The sequence below is a fragment of the Lemur catta genome, chromosome 1 (genome assembly GCF_020740605.2).
Source record: "Lemur catta isolate mLemCat1 chromosome 1, mLemCat1.pri, whole genome shotgun sequence".
In the NCBI taxonomy this organism is placed as follows: Eukaryota; Metazoa; Chordata; class Mammalia; order Primates; family Lemuridae; genus Lemur; species Lemur catta.
Genome location: NC_059128.1, coordinates 120,022,084 through 120,034,798, shown reverse-complemented (window position 1 = coordinate 120,034,798; position 12,715 = coordinate 120,022,084). Strand labels below are relative to the sequence as shown.

At 60.7% G+C, this 12,715-nt stretch overlaps 1 protein-coding gene across 1 annotated transcript; it reads left to right on the top strand.

Moving 5' to 3' along the window:
* The first annotated feature begins 1,198 nt into the window (after nucleotides 1-1,198).
* On the top strand, nucleotides 1,199-10,835 carry NR2F6 (nuclear receptor subfamily 2 group F member 6). Its single transcript, XM_045552897.1, has 4 exons — nucleotides 1,199-2,157; nucleotides 5,623-5,717; nucleotides 8,457-9,017; nucleotides 10,089-10,835. The coding sequence occupies exons 1-4, from the start codon at nucleotides 1,880-1,882 to the stop codon at nucleotides 10,361-10,363; spliced, it is 1,209 nt and encodes a 402-aa protein (XP_045408853.1). The 5' UTR covers nucleotides 1,199-1,879; the 3' UTR covers nucleotides 10,364-10,835.
* Nucleotides 10,836-12,715: the final 1,880 nt, after the last annotated feature.

Below are 12,715 nucleotides of genomic sequence, written 5' to 3'. Positions count from 1 at the left end.
GCAGGTGAGCAGGCCTGCATTGCTGTCCTGCCTGGAGCTCTCAAAGGCCCAGCCACGTGCCTGGGTGTCCAGCTCTGGGCCCAGGGCTGGGCGGAGAACAGGCTGGGTGGCTGGGCCTGAGGGACTCTGAGGTGAAAGGTCACCCCAAGGGTTGGGAGAAGGGCTTTTTTCCAGCGGGTTAAATGTTAACAGGCCCAGAGCCAGAGGCTCAGGCTGCCCCTACTCAGGAGACCAGGCCTTACATACAAAGGGTGCTTAATAAATGCTGGGAGGGTCCCAGCCCCAAGTCTGGAGGGTTGGGTGGGATAGTGGTGGGGGGATTGGAGGCGGGTAGCAGCTGGGAGCCTGGAAAAGACATCTGCAGTCCAGCTGGCCGCCAGGCCAAGCCCTTTCTGTAAAGCACAGAAAGAAAAGGAAATTAAAGGGGAAAGGGGGCAGGCCCCGGCAGGGGAGGCGGGCATTCCTGCTGCCTCCAGCCACGCTGGGCTGGTGGGCGTCCTGCCCCCAGAGGCCTGAAACTTTGGAAAGGGGCCCCCTGACCTCGTCCCCAGCCAACCAGCCTCAGGGCGCATCCCTTCCCCTAGAGATTGCAGGCACCAGGTGCTAACCCAGGCAGGGAAAGGGTGGGAGGGAGAGTCTGACGCGGCGATTCTCTGGAAGTGGAAGCGAACGCAGTCCATCACGCAACTGTGCAAAGAAATGGTCCACGGTGTTCGTGTGTCTTGCACAGAGGTGTACCTCTCCGGGTGCAACTGACCCCCCACCCCCCCCGTCATAGCTTCTGCCGGGAATGCGTTGGAGGGGGGCGTTGTGAGGGGTGCTGGAGGGCGGTAGAGCTACGCTACGTCCAAGGCCAGAGGTGGCGGGGACGGCTTTGGAGAGACATGGCGAGGCTCGAGGAAGAGCAGAGGGCAACCGCGGCCCACGCCCCAGCCGCGGCCCGCCAGGGGTTAAGGCAGGAGCAGGGCGCGGGCGGGGGCGCGGGGGGAGGGGCGGGAGGGGGAGGGTCAGGCCCGGCGGCCCCGTGCTCCGCCCCCGTCCCTCCCGCCGGCCTGGGCGCCCGGCGCCGCGCGCGGCCACCCATGCCCTTATAAGGGCGGCCGTCGCCGGGGTAACGAGCGCCCGCCCCCAGCCCGCGGCGCGCGCCCCTGCCCCCGCCCCCGCCCCCGCCCACCCCGCGGATGGAACGTTGTGTGTCAAACCGGCCGCAGCGCGAGGCCGGCGCGCGGGGTCGGCGGCAGTGGCGAGAGCGAGGCTCGGGCCCAGGCGCAGGCCCAGGCCAGGCGGGCGCGGCCGCAGCGGGGGCGGCTGTTCGGGCGGCGCTGGCCGCCGGCTCTGCAGGCCCCGAGCTGCCGCCGCTGGCGCCGGGGGGCGCGGCGACCGGCCCCGGCGCGCTCCTGCCGCCCTTCCCCCGCGCCACGGGCGGCCGCGCAACTTGCGGCCAAACTTTCCCCCCGGCCTCCCGCGCTCGGATGGCGGCCCGCTAAGTTGGCCGCAGCCCCGGGCCGAGCGGCGGCCAGGCCAGAGGGCGCCCCCTGCGCAGCCCGGGCCGGGCCATGGCCCACGCGCCCCCGCCTGGGCCCCAGGGCGGCGGGGCGCGACTTCTCCGGGTCCCCGGCCCGCGTCTCTAGCGCGCCCCTCCCCGGCCCGGGCCTGGCCCCGCGCACGCGTGGGAAAGTTGGCCTGGAACCGGCCCGACCAGTTCCGCCCGGGCGCGCGGACCGGCCGCAGGAAGTTGCTGCAAAACTTTTTTGGGGGGTGCAGCCGGTGCCCCCCGCGCGTCGGGGCCGATGCGCGCCGGGTAGGGTCCTCCGGGCCGAGAGGGGTGCGTGGAGGGAAGAGCGCAGAGGGGGCGCCCCGGCCCCGCTGCCCTGGGGCTATGGCCATGGTGACCGGTGGCTGGGGCGGCCCCGGCGGCGACACAAACGGCGTAGACAAGGCGGGCGGCTACCCGCGCGCGGCCGAGGAGGACTCGGCCTCACCCCCCGGTGCTGCCAGCGACGCCGAGCCGGGTGACGAGGAGCGGCCGGGGCTGCAGGTGGACTGCGTGGTGTGCGGGGACAAGTCGAGCGGCAAGCATTACGGTGTCTTCACCTGCGAGGGCTGCAAGAGCTTTTTCAAGCGGAGCATCCGCCGCAACCTCAGCTACACCTGCCGGTGAGCCCCCGATCAGCGCACCGCCGCCGCGCACCCCGCCCTGGCCTCTCGGGCCTCTGACCCTCGCGGTCACCTTGGGCCTGGCGCTGACCTTCCCTGGGCCTCCACTCCTCTTCTGAGATAGGGGCACAGCACCACCACCCCCAGTTCCATTCCTGGGATTGTGTATACAGTCGGCGCTGCATCGATGCAGGTTCCCCCCATCAGATGGTCCCTTGCGGCTTTCATCCCAGTTACTTGATTTTCCTTCCTCCCTTTTCTCTGGGGAGGGGTCATTTCCGCGCGGGGAGGGGTTAGGGGTGCTGTCAGAAGTGGGACCCTAACCCCAGGGCACCCCTTCTCAGCGATTGGGGTGTGCGGGATCCCCCGGGGGAATTGAACATGGAACTTGGACCGTGGAGCTCGCAGCGTCCAGGGGCCATTGTCTGCGGCCGCGCGGATCGATATGGCGCGCCCTTGGGGTCAAATATCACTTCCAAAGTCGTTCTGGCTACCGAAGCGGCAGCGGGAAGGAGGCTGGGTGGCACAGGGCGACCTCCTTCGCGTGAGGGGGCCCTGCTGTGGCGGGGAGCTGGGCCTGCCCATCAGCGGGGAACCCCCTGGGCTCACCCTGGGCTTTGGGTCACCGGAAACCGCCACTGGAGGGCCGACAGGGCCACCGGAATTGGCTGAACCGCCTCCCTCTCCCAGGGGTGGGTGCAGACCCGCGGCTCCCAGAAAATCCCTTAAACTTTGGGTCCTCTCTGAGGCAAGATGGGAGTGAAATGTTTCCAACAAGGAGCCCTGGGCTGTCCCAGGTTGGAGTCCTCCCCAGCAGGGCATGGCCTTGCTAGTTAGTCTGGTCGGGTGTTGGGGGGGAAGGTCCCCTGGGAAAGGGGTTGGGGTTGGGTGTCCAGCCCAGGGGACTTCTTTTCTCACCACTCCTTAGGGAGTGACAAGCCTCTACTCTGCCCCCTGCCCCAGGAACGTGCATCATCTCTGCAGAGCCGATATAGACAGTTCCATTTCCCAGATGCACAAAACTGAGGCCCAGAGGGGTCAGGTGCCTGTCCTGAGGTTACACATCAAGGGTCGCAGCCTGAGTTGGGGCTTTGCAAGGGGAACAGCGGGGCTGGGAAGGGTGCAGCCGAGTCTGGGTCAGGTGTCCCCAGGAAGAGCTGCTGAGGGCTTGTTGGCTAAGGCCACTGAGTAGGGCTCCGGGCACCCAAGGCTGGAGTTTGGCCCCAGGTCCCAGGTCAGGGTCTGCCTGGGGTGGCCATGTGTGGCGAAGCTGGCTTGCTCCCTCCTCCAAAGCTAACTGGGCCATCAGACTTTGGCCTCATTCTTGCTGCTGGAAAAACTCCCTGCTCCCTGGCTGCGTCTTTGGGGAGGACAAGGGAGGGGGCTCAGGCAATTTTGGAGTCCCAGGGGCTTCCTGAGGGTGGGGTCAGGCAGCACCAAGCAGGGGCATTGTTTGGAGCTGGAAGGTTCTGCAGCTTTGTGTTGTGTGAGCCGTGTGACCTAGTGAAGTCACTGTCCCATGCTGAGCCTCAGCTTGATTTAGCAGAGTCCCTCTGGGACCCATCCTGGGGGGTTTGTTGCCAGTTTCCCCAGAGAGACCCCAGCCCCAAGCCCAGCTCTCAAGGAGACCCCAGTCTGGAAGGAGACACAGTGAGACAAAGATGCCCCAAACCTGTGGGATTTGGGGGTCCCAGGGAGGAGGCAAAGGCCTCTGCTGGGGGTCAGGGAGGGCTGCCTGGAAGAGGCCAGGGGAATCGGACCTTGAAACACGAAGGGTTTAGCCATCAGAAGAGGGCCACTCCAGTGTGTGGCCCTGACAAACTCTTAGTGGCAGACTGGGGCAGCTGTGTTGTAAGATGAAACCGCCCAGGCATGGGAGAAGTCAGAGCTAGGTGGTCCTGAAATGCTGGACTGAGGACAATAGGAAGCCATGGACGGTGTGTGAGCACGGGAAGGCTGTGATCAAATTGGACTGGAGGCCAGAAGCCCAGAGGAGAGCTGATTTGGGCCAAGAGGTTGGGCAAAGCACGTACTCTTTGAAGAACTTACTGTTTCCCTATCTAGGGGACAGATCTGTCCCAATTCCACAGCTGGGGAAGTGGAGACAGAAGGTTCAGGGCCTTCCCTGAGGTCAGGGCACCCTGAGCCGGACCCCTGCCTGCTTCCCCGCCTCAGGCCTGGTGGTTTCCACCCGGGGCTGCCCTCAGCCCTCCCACCGCCTGTCCACTGGGCTTTGTTCTGGCTCTGCCTGAGCTCCCTCTGCCCTAGCGGGGCCTCTTCCCAGGGGCTCAGAGGCTGGCGCTGCGGGACCCAGGCATTCTGAGGTCCCCAGAGACCCAACTTTCTCCACCTCGCTATTGGGTTTCCCAGCTGGGGCCTGGACCTTGACAGCATTTCCTGGGGCCCTCAGATTCAGTGCCTCCCCTTCAGGGCGGGATCTGATGTCCCAGTTCCAGATGAGGAAACTGAGGCTCAGTAGGGAAGTCACCAACTGAGGGTCCTGGCTGGGTGTCTGCAGCTGAGATGCATTTGTTTTGTTCCTTTAAGCGTTTGAGGGTTTGTTTTACTCCATGACTGTCTCTGGGTACCCTCTTGGTGCCCAGCTGGGACCCCAGTGATGTCTAGCCCAGGCATTGGAGACCAGGCCAGTACAGGGGCAGGGCCAAGGGGAGAAAGTTCTGGGGACATTTGAAGAACAAGGGCCTGAACCTTCCTGCTTTGGGCTGACCCTGGGTGGGAGCTCATTGCTTCCCAGGGTGTGGCCCCCTGTCCCATTCCTGGAAGACGCAATGGCAATGCCCAACAGCTGTCCAGAGGAAGTATCTTGGGCTTGCTTAGGGGTTGGATAGCCTTCCCAGAGGAGGGGCTATGGCTGTGGGACCTTCAAGGGGGAAAGGAGTTACTTCATTCATTCATTCATTGGTGCGGGCCTTGTGCAGGTGGTAATACTGGGGCTCCACGTAGATGACTGGCACCTGGCCTGGTTCCTAGTCAATTCACAAAGCCCAGATCCCTGACCATATCCCCACCTGCTTTCACATCATCCTTGGGACAACGACCCCACGTCAGCCGGACAGTGACCAAATACATTGAAGCTGTTCAGGCTTTCATATTTTTTCTTTTCAAACCTTTCGCTTTCACTGCACCCTCTCTGCCTGGAATCGCCTCTCCATTCACCTGGGGAACTCCTACTCATCCTTCAAAACCCAGTTATAATGTACCCTCCCGGGCATGCTCATCTACTTTTCCACAGACTGCTATTTGTGCATCACCGCTCACCCCAATTGTCCTTTCCTCTCTATAGACCTGCAAGCTGAGCCCCTGTACCCCTTTGGGGCCACCTACCCAGTCCAAGGGACCACCCCACTTGTGTTTTTCAGGGGCAGCCACCAAAGGCAGCTCATAGGGTGGTTGGGGAGGAAGATGTGGGTGTCACAGGTTGCCCTGGCCTCTGTGTGCCCCCAGGTCCAACCGTGACTGCCAGATCGACCAGCATCACCGGAACCAGTGCCAGTATTGCCGCCTCAAGAAGTGCTTCCGGGTGGGCATGAGGAAGGAAGGTGAGTACCTATTGGGGAGAGGCAGCCACCCTGTGGCCCGGGCAGGGGTGAACAAACAGCCTCGTCCTTCTTGCGCTTGTTTCCCTCTCTCGGGGGCCTGGGAGCCCCAGGGGGCGGGGTCTGGCGCCTGCTAACCTCATCACAAAGGATCCCTTGATCCTGTGGGCCATGGGCTGGCCCTAGGCTGGAGGAATCCAATTATGATCTGTGGCCTCCTGGTTGCCGCGGTGGAGCTGAGGCCGGGGATGCCCCCGCTCGGGCCCACCTTACAACTTTCTCCAGCTCCCATCTTTCCCAGGAGCCCCCCTTCCCCAGTTCCTCCCTGGCCCTGAAATCTTGGTGACCTCCTTGTCCCCTTGCCTGGCTGCTGTTTTGTGAACAAGGATATATTTTTTTATTTGATTTGTTTTCCCTCCACCCTTCACCACTGCTTTATGTTTGCCCAAGGCAGGAACTCTGCCCAATTGAGTCAAAGGGGAGCCTACCCTTCCTCCTGACCCCAGGTACCAGGAGCCAGAGGGAGGCCCAGCCTCCTGTCTTGGCCCCAGAGACCTGGGTGGACAGACACATGCTGAGCAGCTGGGCCTACAACTCTGCCAGACACCCTTAGAATTCAAGTGGAACCCAGAGATTTCCACGTGGAGCCCTGGGGTTCGGGCTTCATTTTCCTGCCTGGACTGTGTCATGGGCCAGGCCGGCAGTTCTTCCCAGTATCTAACCTGAGTCTCACTTGCTTTAAAGTTGGTTTCTTTCTTGCCAGACCTCTGTGGGAGAAGCTGCTCAGAGTCTTAAAACTGGTCACTCCCTTTGGTCCTTTTAAGTTTTGAGATGACTCTCTTGTCCTCCCTCTGCAACCTGGATTTTGCTAGTACTTGTCCATTTGATCTAAAGTCCTGATATATCTCAAATCAAGGCCTCAGATCTCCAAAGTCTCAGGGGTGGAAATATTCATAATCACAACTCATGCCCCAACCACAGTCCTACCTCAGGGCCTTTGCACAGGCTGTTCCCTCTGCCTAGAGTCTACCTTTTCCGAATACCTGTATGGCTCCCTCTCTTACCTCCTTCAAGGTTTGCTTAAACATCACCTCCTCTGAGAGGCCCTCTGAATTACCCTCCTGTCTCCTTCCCCATATTCCTGAGGGCAGGGATTTTTGTCTATCCTATTCACTGATATATCCCCATGGCTCATACCAGAGCCTGCCACACAGTTGGTGCTCAATAAATGGTTCTTGGCTTGAATTGCCATCCATTTAGCTTCTCCTATGTGGCAGGTACCATTTAGATAACTAAGCAAGTTATATAGATTCTCATTTAATTCAATGATCTGTGTCATCATTATTATCATCATCTGCATTTTACAGATGAGGAAACTGAGGCACAGATCAATGAGGCCATTTGTCCAGATCAGAGAGCAATAGAGTATGGTTACAATTTGAACCTTTTCAGTCTGGGCTGAATGATGAGGAGGAAGAGCTGGGAAAGGGTTTGAGGAAGACGGAGCAGCAATGTACAAAGGCCCTGGGGTGTGAACATGGCCGGGTGAGGGAGGAATGCTAGTTGCTTACAACCCAGTGAGCAAAGGAGGAAGGAGAAAGTCCCCCTGGGGGGCCAGGGGACCACTCTTGGGCCTTGTCCAGCTACACCCATTTGACAGTTGATCCTGAGACTCAAGAATCACTTGCAGCAGGCTTGAACCCAGGCCCCTGCTTTTCCACTCCTCCCTGCTCCTGCCTGTGTCCCCCGTCTGATGTTTGCTCTTGGCCGGGTTGACCCAGAGTTCATGGAGGTGATGAGGCAGGGCATGCCAACTCATTAAAGCTTATTAATTAGTCTCTGCCTGGCACCCAGCCCAGTCTGCCTCTCTGGCACAGGCTGGGCAGGCATGCAGCCACCTCTCCTCTTCTTTGTGCCTCAGTTTCCTTCTTCTTGCCTACCTGGTCACTGTGGACATGGGTCAACCAGGCAATGGGGCCTCCCCGCTTCATAGACAAGGTTACTGATAGCGGCCAGTGTTTACTGAGAACCCCACTCCCTACACCAGGGCCTCTGCAGGGACCCAGACAAGACCGGCCCTCAGGGATCACCATCTCGGGGCGGGGGGGGGGGGCGTGGGGGAAGCTAGAAAAATGATCCCATCTCCATAAGAGAGAGCTGGTGCTGGTGGGTATTGATGCCTTTCTTTGGGGTCCCAAGTCCTCTGCTCTGTCCTCAGCTTCGGGACCCGCAGGATGGACAGATGGAGCCTCCGTGGCTGCCTAGCAGAGCTCACAGTCTAGTGGGAGGGAGTCAGGCCCGAATGAAATTAGCCCTCACCCAGTGGTTCCATTGCCACAGAGATGCTCCTCTGCCCCCCAGCCAGGAGCTGGGGTGGGACAGGTGGTGGCTGGACATGGGCTCAGGCTGGAGGACTCCGGGAAGCCAGGGTGGGGCCTGCAGGCTCCAGGCCCCTTCTTTTCTAACCTGCGTGGGCCCATGAGGTGGGGCTGGGGGCCTGGGGCTTTGGAGGGGAGGGGCTGAGTGACCCACTGCTGACTTTTGTCCTCCCCTCCCTTTTTTCTCCCTCCTTCCCCTCCTGCCTTATTCCCCCCTACCTCTCCCCTCCTCGCTCTCCCTCTCCCATCAATCCCCTTCCTGTACCCGGTCCTGTCCCCATCTCCTGTCTCTTCCCCATTTCCTGCGGCGGGGTCCTTACCTCCCTTCCCGCCCCCCACATCCCTCACGTCCCCCTTCCCGCAGCGGTGCAGCGCGGCCGCATCCCCCATTCGCTGCCCGGTGCCGTGGCCGCCTCTTCGGGCAGCCCCCCGGGCTCGGCGCTGGCAGCCGCGAGCGGCGACCTCTTCCCCGGGCAGCCGGTGTCCGAGCTGATCGCGCAGCTGCTGCGCGCCGAGCCCTACCCCGCCGCGGCCGGGCGCTTCGGCACGGGGGGCGGTGCGGCGGGCGCCGTGCTGGGCATCGACAACGTGTGCGAGCTGGCGGCGCGGCTGCTCTTCAGCACGGTGGAGTGGGCGCGCCACGCGCCCTTCTTCCCCGAGCTGCCGGTGGCCGACCAGGTGGCGCTGCTGCGCCTCAGCTGGAGCGAGCTGTTCGTGCTGAACGCGGCGCAGGCGGCGCTGCCCCTGCACACGGCGCCGCTGCTGGCCGCCGCGGGGCTGCACGCGGCACCCATGGCCGCCGAGCGCGCCGTGGCCTTCATGGACCAGGTGCGCGCCTTCCAGGAGCAGGTGGACAAGCTGGGCCGCCTGCAGGTGGACTCGGCCGAGTACGGCTGCCTCAAGGCCATCGCGCTCTTCACGCCAGGTGCGTGGCCGGAGAGGGCGGCGCGGGGGGCGGGGAGGGACCCGGCACCGGGCCGGCGCCCTGCACCCACAACGGTTCTGATGCAGGCAGAGTGACACCTTGGCGTCCCCACTCCGCGACCCCAGGACTCCGTGTGACTCTCGTCCCCTGGGTTTCTCTTCTTGGCTCCCAAGCTGAGACCCGCACCCGTTCATCCAAGTGCTCTTCGCGCTCAGGGAACATTGACAGCACAAAGGGGCGGGGACACGGGAGAGGATGTCCCCGACACCCGGCTCTGGCTCCCCTTAGCCCTCCAATGGCTGATTCCTGAGCCCCCATACCTTTGACCCAGGGCCCCAAGGACAACCCTTAGGTGGCCCGGCCGTGGGGGATTGTCGTAGGGGCGTGGCTTGAGGCCCCGCCCACCAAGGGGGCGGGGTGGTTACCTTAGTAACTCTGCAGCCATGGTGGCGCTACCAGCCGTAGTCCAGCAACTGGCAGCACAGCTGACTTTGCACTTCGGGCAAGCGTCCACTGTCCCCTGAGGGTTCCTTCGCCCACTGGAAAGGCTCCAGACCCCACTAGATGTGTCCTTCGGGCCATGCATGTAGGAACCAGACTCAGGCCACTCGGAGAGGTTGTGTTCCCTTGATAAATACGGCTGTGCCACCCTTCTTTTCCCAGACTTTTTCTCTGCCTCCAACCTTCGTGGGTCCCCCACGAAGACGCTTTCACATTCTCCCACCCCCCAGGACCCCCGGGCTTTGGGCTGTGCCATCCTCCCCAAATCCCCTCCCCAGCCCCACTTTCCTCATGAACTTCATTAGAACTCGTCTCCCTGCCAAAGGCTTCAGTCGAGGGCCCCAAGCACCCTTGAAACATCGCTACCTGCCTGCACCCGTGTCACTGTTGTCACATGAGGACGGACACGGCCTTAGATACCCCCATTTGTGTCCCAGGGTCCCATATTCCCCCTCCTGGGGAGCCCCCATCCTTACCCCCAGTCCTGAGTGGTGTCACCTCTGTGGGCCCTGTGTCCTCTTGACACCGCCCACCCTCATCTGACTCACCCTTGTTCCCCGCCCCCCCCAGATGCCTGTGGCCTCTCGGACCCCGCCCATGTGGAGAGCCTGCAGGAGAAGGCGCAGGTGGCCCTCACTGAGTACGTGCGGGCCCAGTACCCATCCCAGCCCCAGCGCTTTGGGCGCCTGCTGCTGCGGCTCCCGGCCCTGCGCGCTGTCCCGGCTTCCCTCATCTCCCAGCTGTTCTTCATGCGCCTGGTGGGCAAGACGCCCATCGAGACGCTGATCCGAGACATGCTGCTGTCGGGAAGTACCTTCAACTGGCCCTACGGTTCAGGCCAGTGATTATGATGGGGCCGGGTGTGTCGTGGCCAGGTCTGCGGACCTCAAGGGACAGGGATGTTGAGGCTTTCAAGGGCCTCCCAGGGCGGAGGACCCTGGCTTCTCTCCTCAGACTCCTATTTTTTAAAGACTGTGAAATGTTTGTCTTTTCTGTTTTTTAAATGATCATGAAACCAAAAAGAGACTGATCGTCCAGGTCCTAGCCTCTTCCTTCCCAGAACCCCTGGCCAGGATGGAGGTGAGGGGTGGAGGGTCCGATCCTGGGACAGCCTTGTCCCTGAGCACCCCAAGCATGAACTTGTGGGATGGTGGGGTTGGCTTCCCTGGTGTGACGGACACAGGCCTGGCGTCTGGACCGGAAGGACAGCCGGGCAAGGGTAGCGTGTGCCAGGCGGATCCTCTGGACATATAATCCACGTTGGACACTACAGGATGACTAAATCAAGGCCAATAATAAAGATGTTTCCTACCTGTACAGCTTCCCTCGCTATCTTTTTGAGGACAGGGTGAAAGGGAGGGCACCCTACAGTGGGTACCACCCCCAGCCATCTGGAACATCCACAACCACAATCTCATTTACCTAACAACAGTCCTACTGTCTGCAACTGGGTAGTTAATGTTTTTGTAGGACAGGTGGGGAAACAGGCTGGGGGCAGGGAGGGTGGGCCTGAGGTCAGCCAGTGAGTTGTAGGAGTTGAGCCCACAGATGGCATGGTGTCTGGGCTCTACTGTCTCTGGGAGAAACGCCTGGGGCTAGTCTTGTCACATGATCTCAGCCCAGCCAATCAGCCTTCCCCGTTCCCCTGGCCACAGTGATTCGTGGAGGTCATGTGACTCAACGCTAGCCAGTTAGATTTATTTGATGGCAGGATTTGGACCTGGAAGGATATAATTAAAGCAAAGCAGCGCTAAGAGAGGAAGACCAATTTCCCAAGATGCCATTGAAGCCCCTGGATCAAGCTATACCTGAAAGTCTTGGGTATTTTTAGTCCCATGAGCCCAGACTTCCCGTTTTGTGCCTGAGCCAATTTGAGTTCAGTTTCTTTTCACATGTAACTAAAAAAGCATCCTGCTTCTGAGATTGGTGTTTGGAAGGTGGGGACTGGAAGGTCAAGACTTTGAAATGTGGACTTAACTGTGTTGATATGGAAGAATGCAGGGTACCCTGTCATCCCAGACTCAGGAGTTTGTGGCCCAGCTCTGTGGTGGGAAAAGCTGTGGGATTTGGCACCAGGTGTGTACTTCTAGGGGCCTGGTAGGAAGGGCTCAGATGGCGGTGGAGGTGGCATCTCACAGGAGAGAAAAACCCCCATCAAAGATTCACTTCTGAAAACAGCAAGGGAAGAACTCAGGTCTGTCACCCTGCAGGCCAGGCCAGTGCTCAGCCCTTAAGGCAGCCCCACTTCTCCCAAATGTTCCCCATTAGCACCTCAGCACCCGTCCATGTCCACCTTGGAAGAAACCTGGGAAGATGCGGGGTTAGGCCACTTCCTGTGGAATAAATGAGAGTCTCTTGTGGGCATGCCCTGTTCCCAGAAGAGGGTGGGATGGGGAGGACACTGGGACCCCACTGGAGGCTGGACTGGGCTTTGCCTTGGGTCAGGGTTGCCTGCGATGTCATGTGAATGAGGGATTTGTGTCCACTGCAGTCAGGCTAGACAGCAAGGCCTCATTTCTCAGATTCACAGGACATCTGAGGATTGAGTGAGACCACAATGTCTGTCTTGCATGTCTGTCCAGGCCTGACTGCTGAACTCCTACGAAACCCTACCCATATGGCCCCTGGCCTCTCCAGCCTCCTTGATTGTTTAGACTCTGCTGTCCAGCCTTCTGTTACTGGGCCTAGGGCTATCTTCCCCAGACTACAGACTTCTTGAGGACAATCCTGGTGGCCCAGGGGCTGGCACTGTCTTCCCTGCCCACAGTTGGACTTCTTGATTTGCTCCTGTGCCCTTTGGCTCCCCTGGGAGACCAAGTCTCAGAAAAGGCAGCTTCTGGTCCACTGTCACACAGCCCCACAGGGAGCCTGGCCCTATCGGTGCCCCACCAACCCCACACAAGGCTTGGCCTAGGTCGAGCACTGGAGGATCCTCCCCCAGGCCAAGCATATGAACTGTGCCCACATAGTGCCTGGCATCAATCGCTGTCCAGCCTGAAATGCCCCAGGAGAAGTGGAGATTGGAAGAATCCACTTGTCTGGGTGGGGTCAGGGCCTTCTGCAGGGCCAGCAGGCTGCATCTGCCCCCTTCAGGTGGTCCCTAGCATCGCATCGCATGAATTCTCGCTGCCCCAGCAAGACTCTGTAGTCTTCTAGTTTTGTCTCTATTATTGGACCTGCAGAAACTGGGGGCCCCC

Excerpts from the sequence above, each read along its gene's own strand:
- NR2F6 (XM_045552897.1), top strand. The coding sequence starts at position 1,880 with ATGGCCATGGTGACCGGTGGCTGGGGCGGCCCCGGCGGCGACACAAAC. Across the intron at positions 2,158-5,622 it reads AACCTCAGCTACACCTGCCG|GTCCAACCGTGACTGCCAGA; the intron begins GTGAGCCCCCGA and ends GTGTGCCCCCAG. Across the intron at positions 5,718-8,456 it reads GGTGGGCATGAGGAAGGAAG|CGGTGCAGCGCGGCCGCATC; the intron begins GTGAGTACCTAT and ends CCCTTCCCGCAG.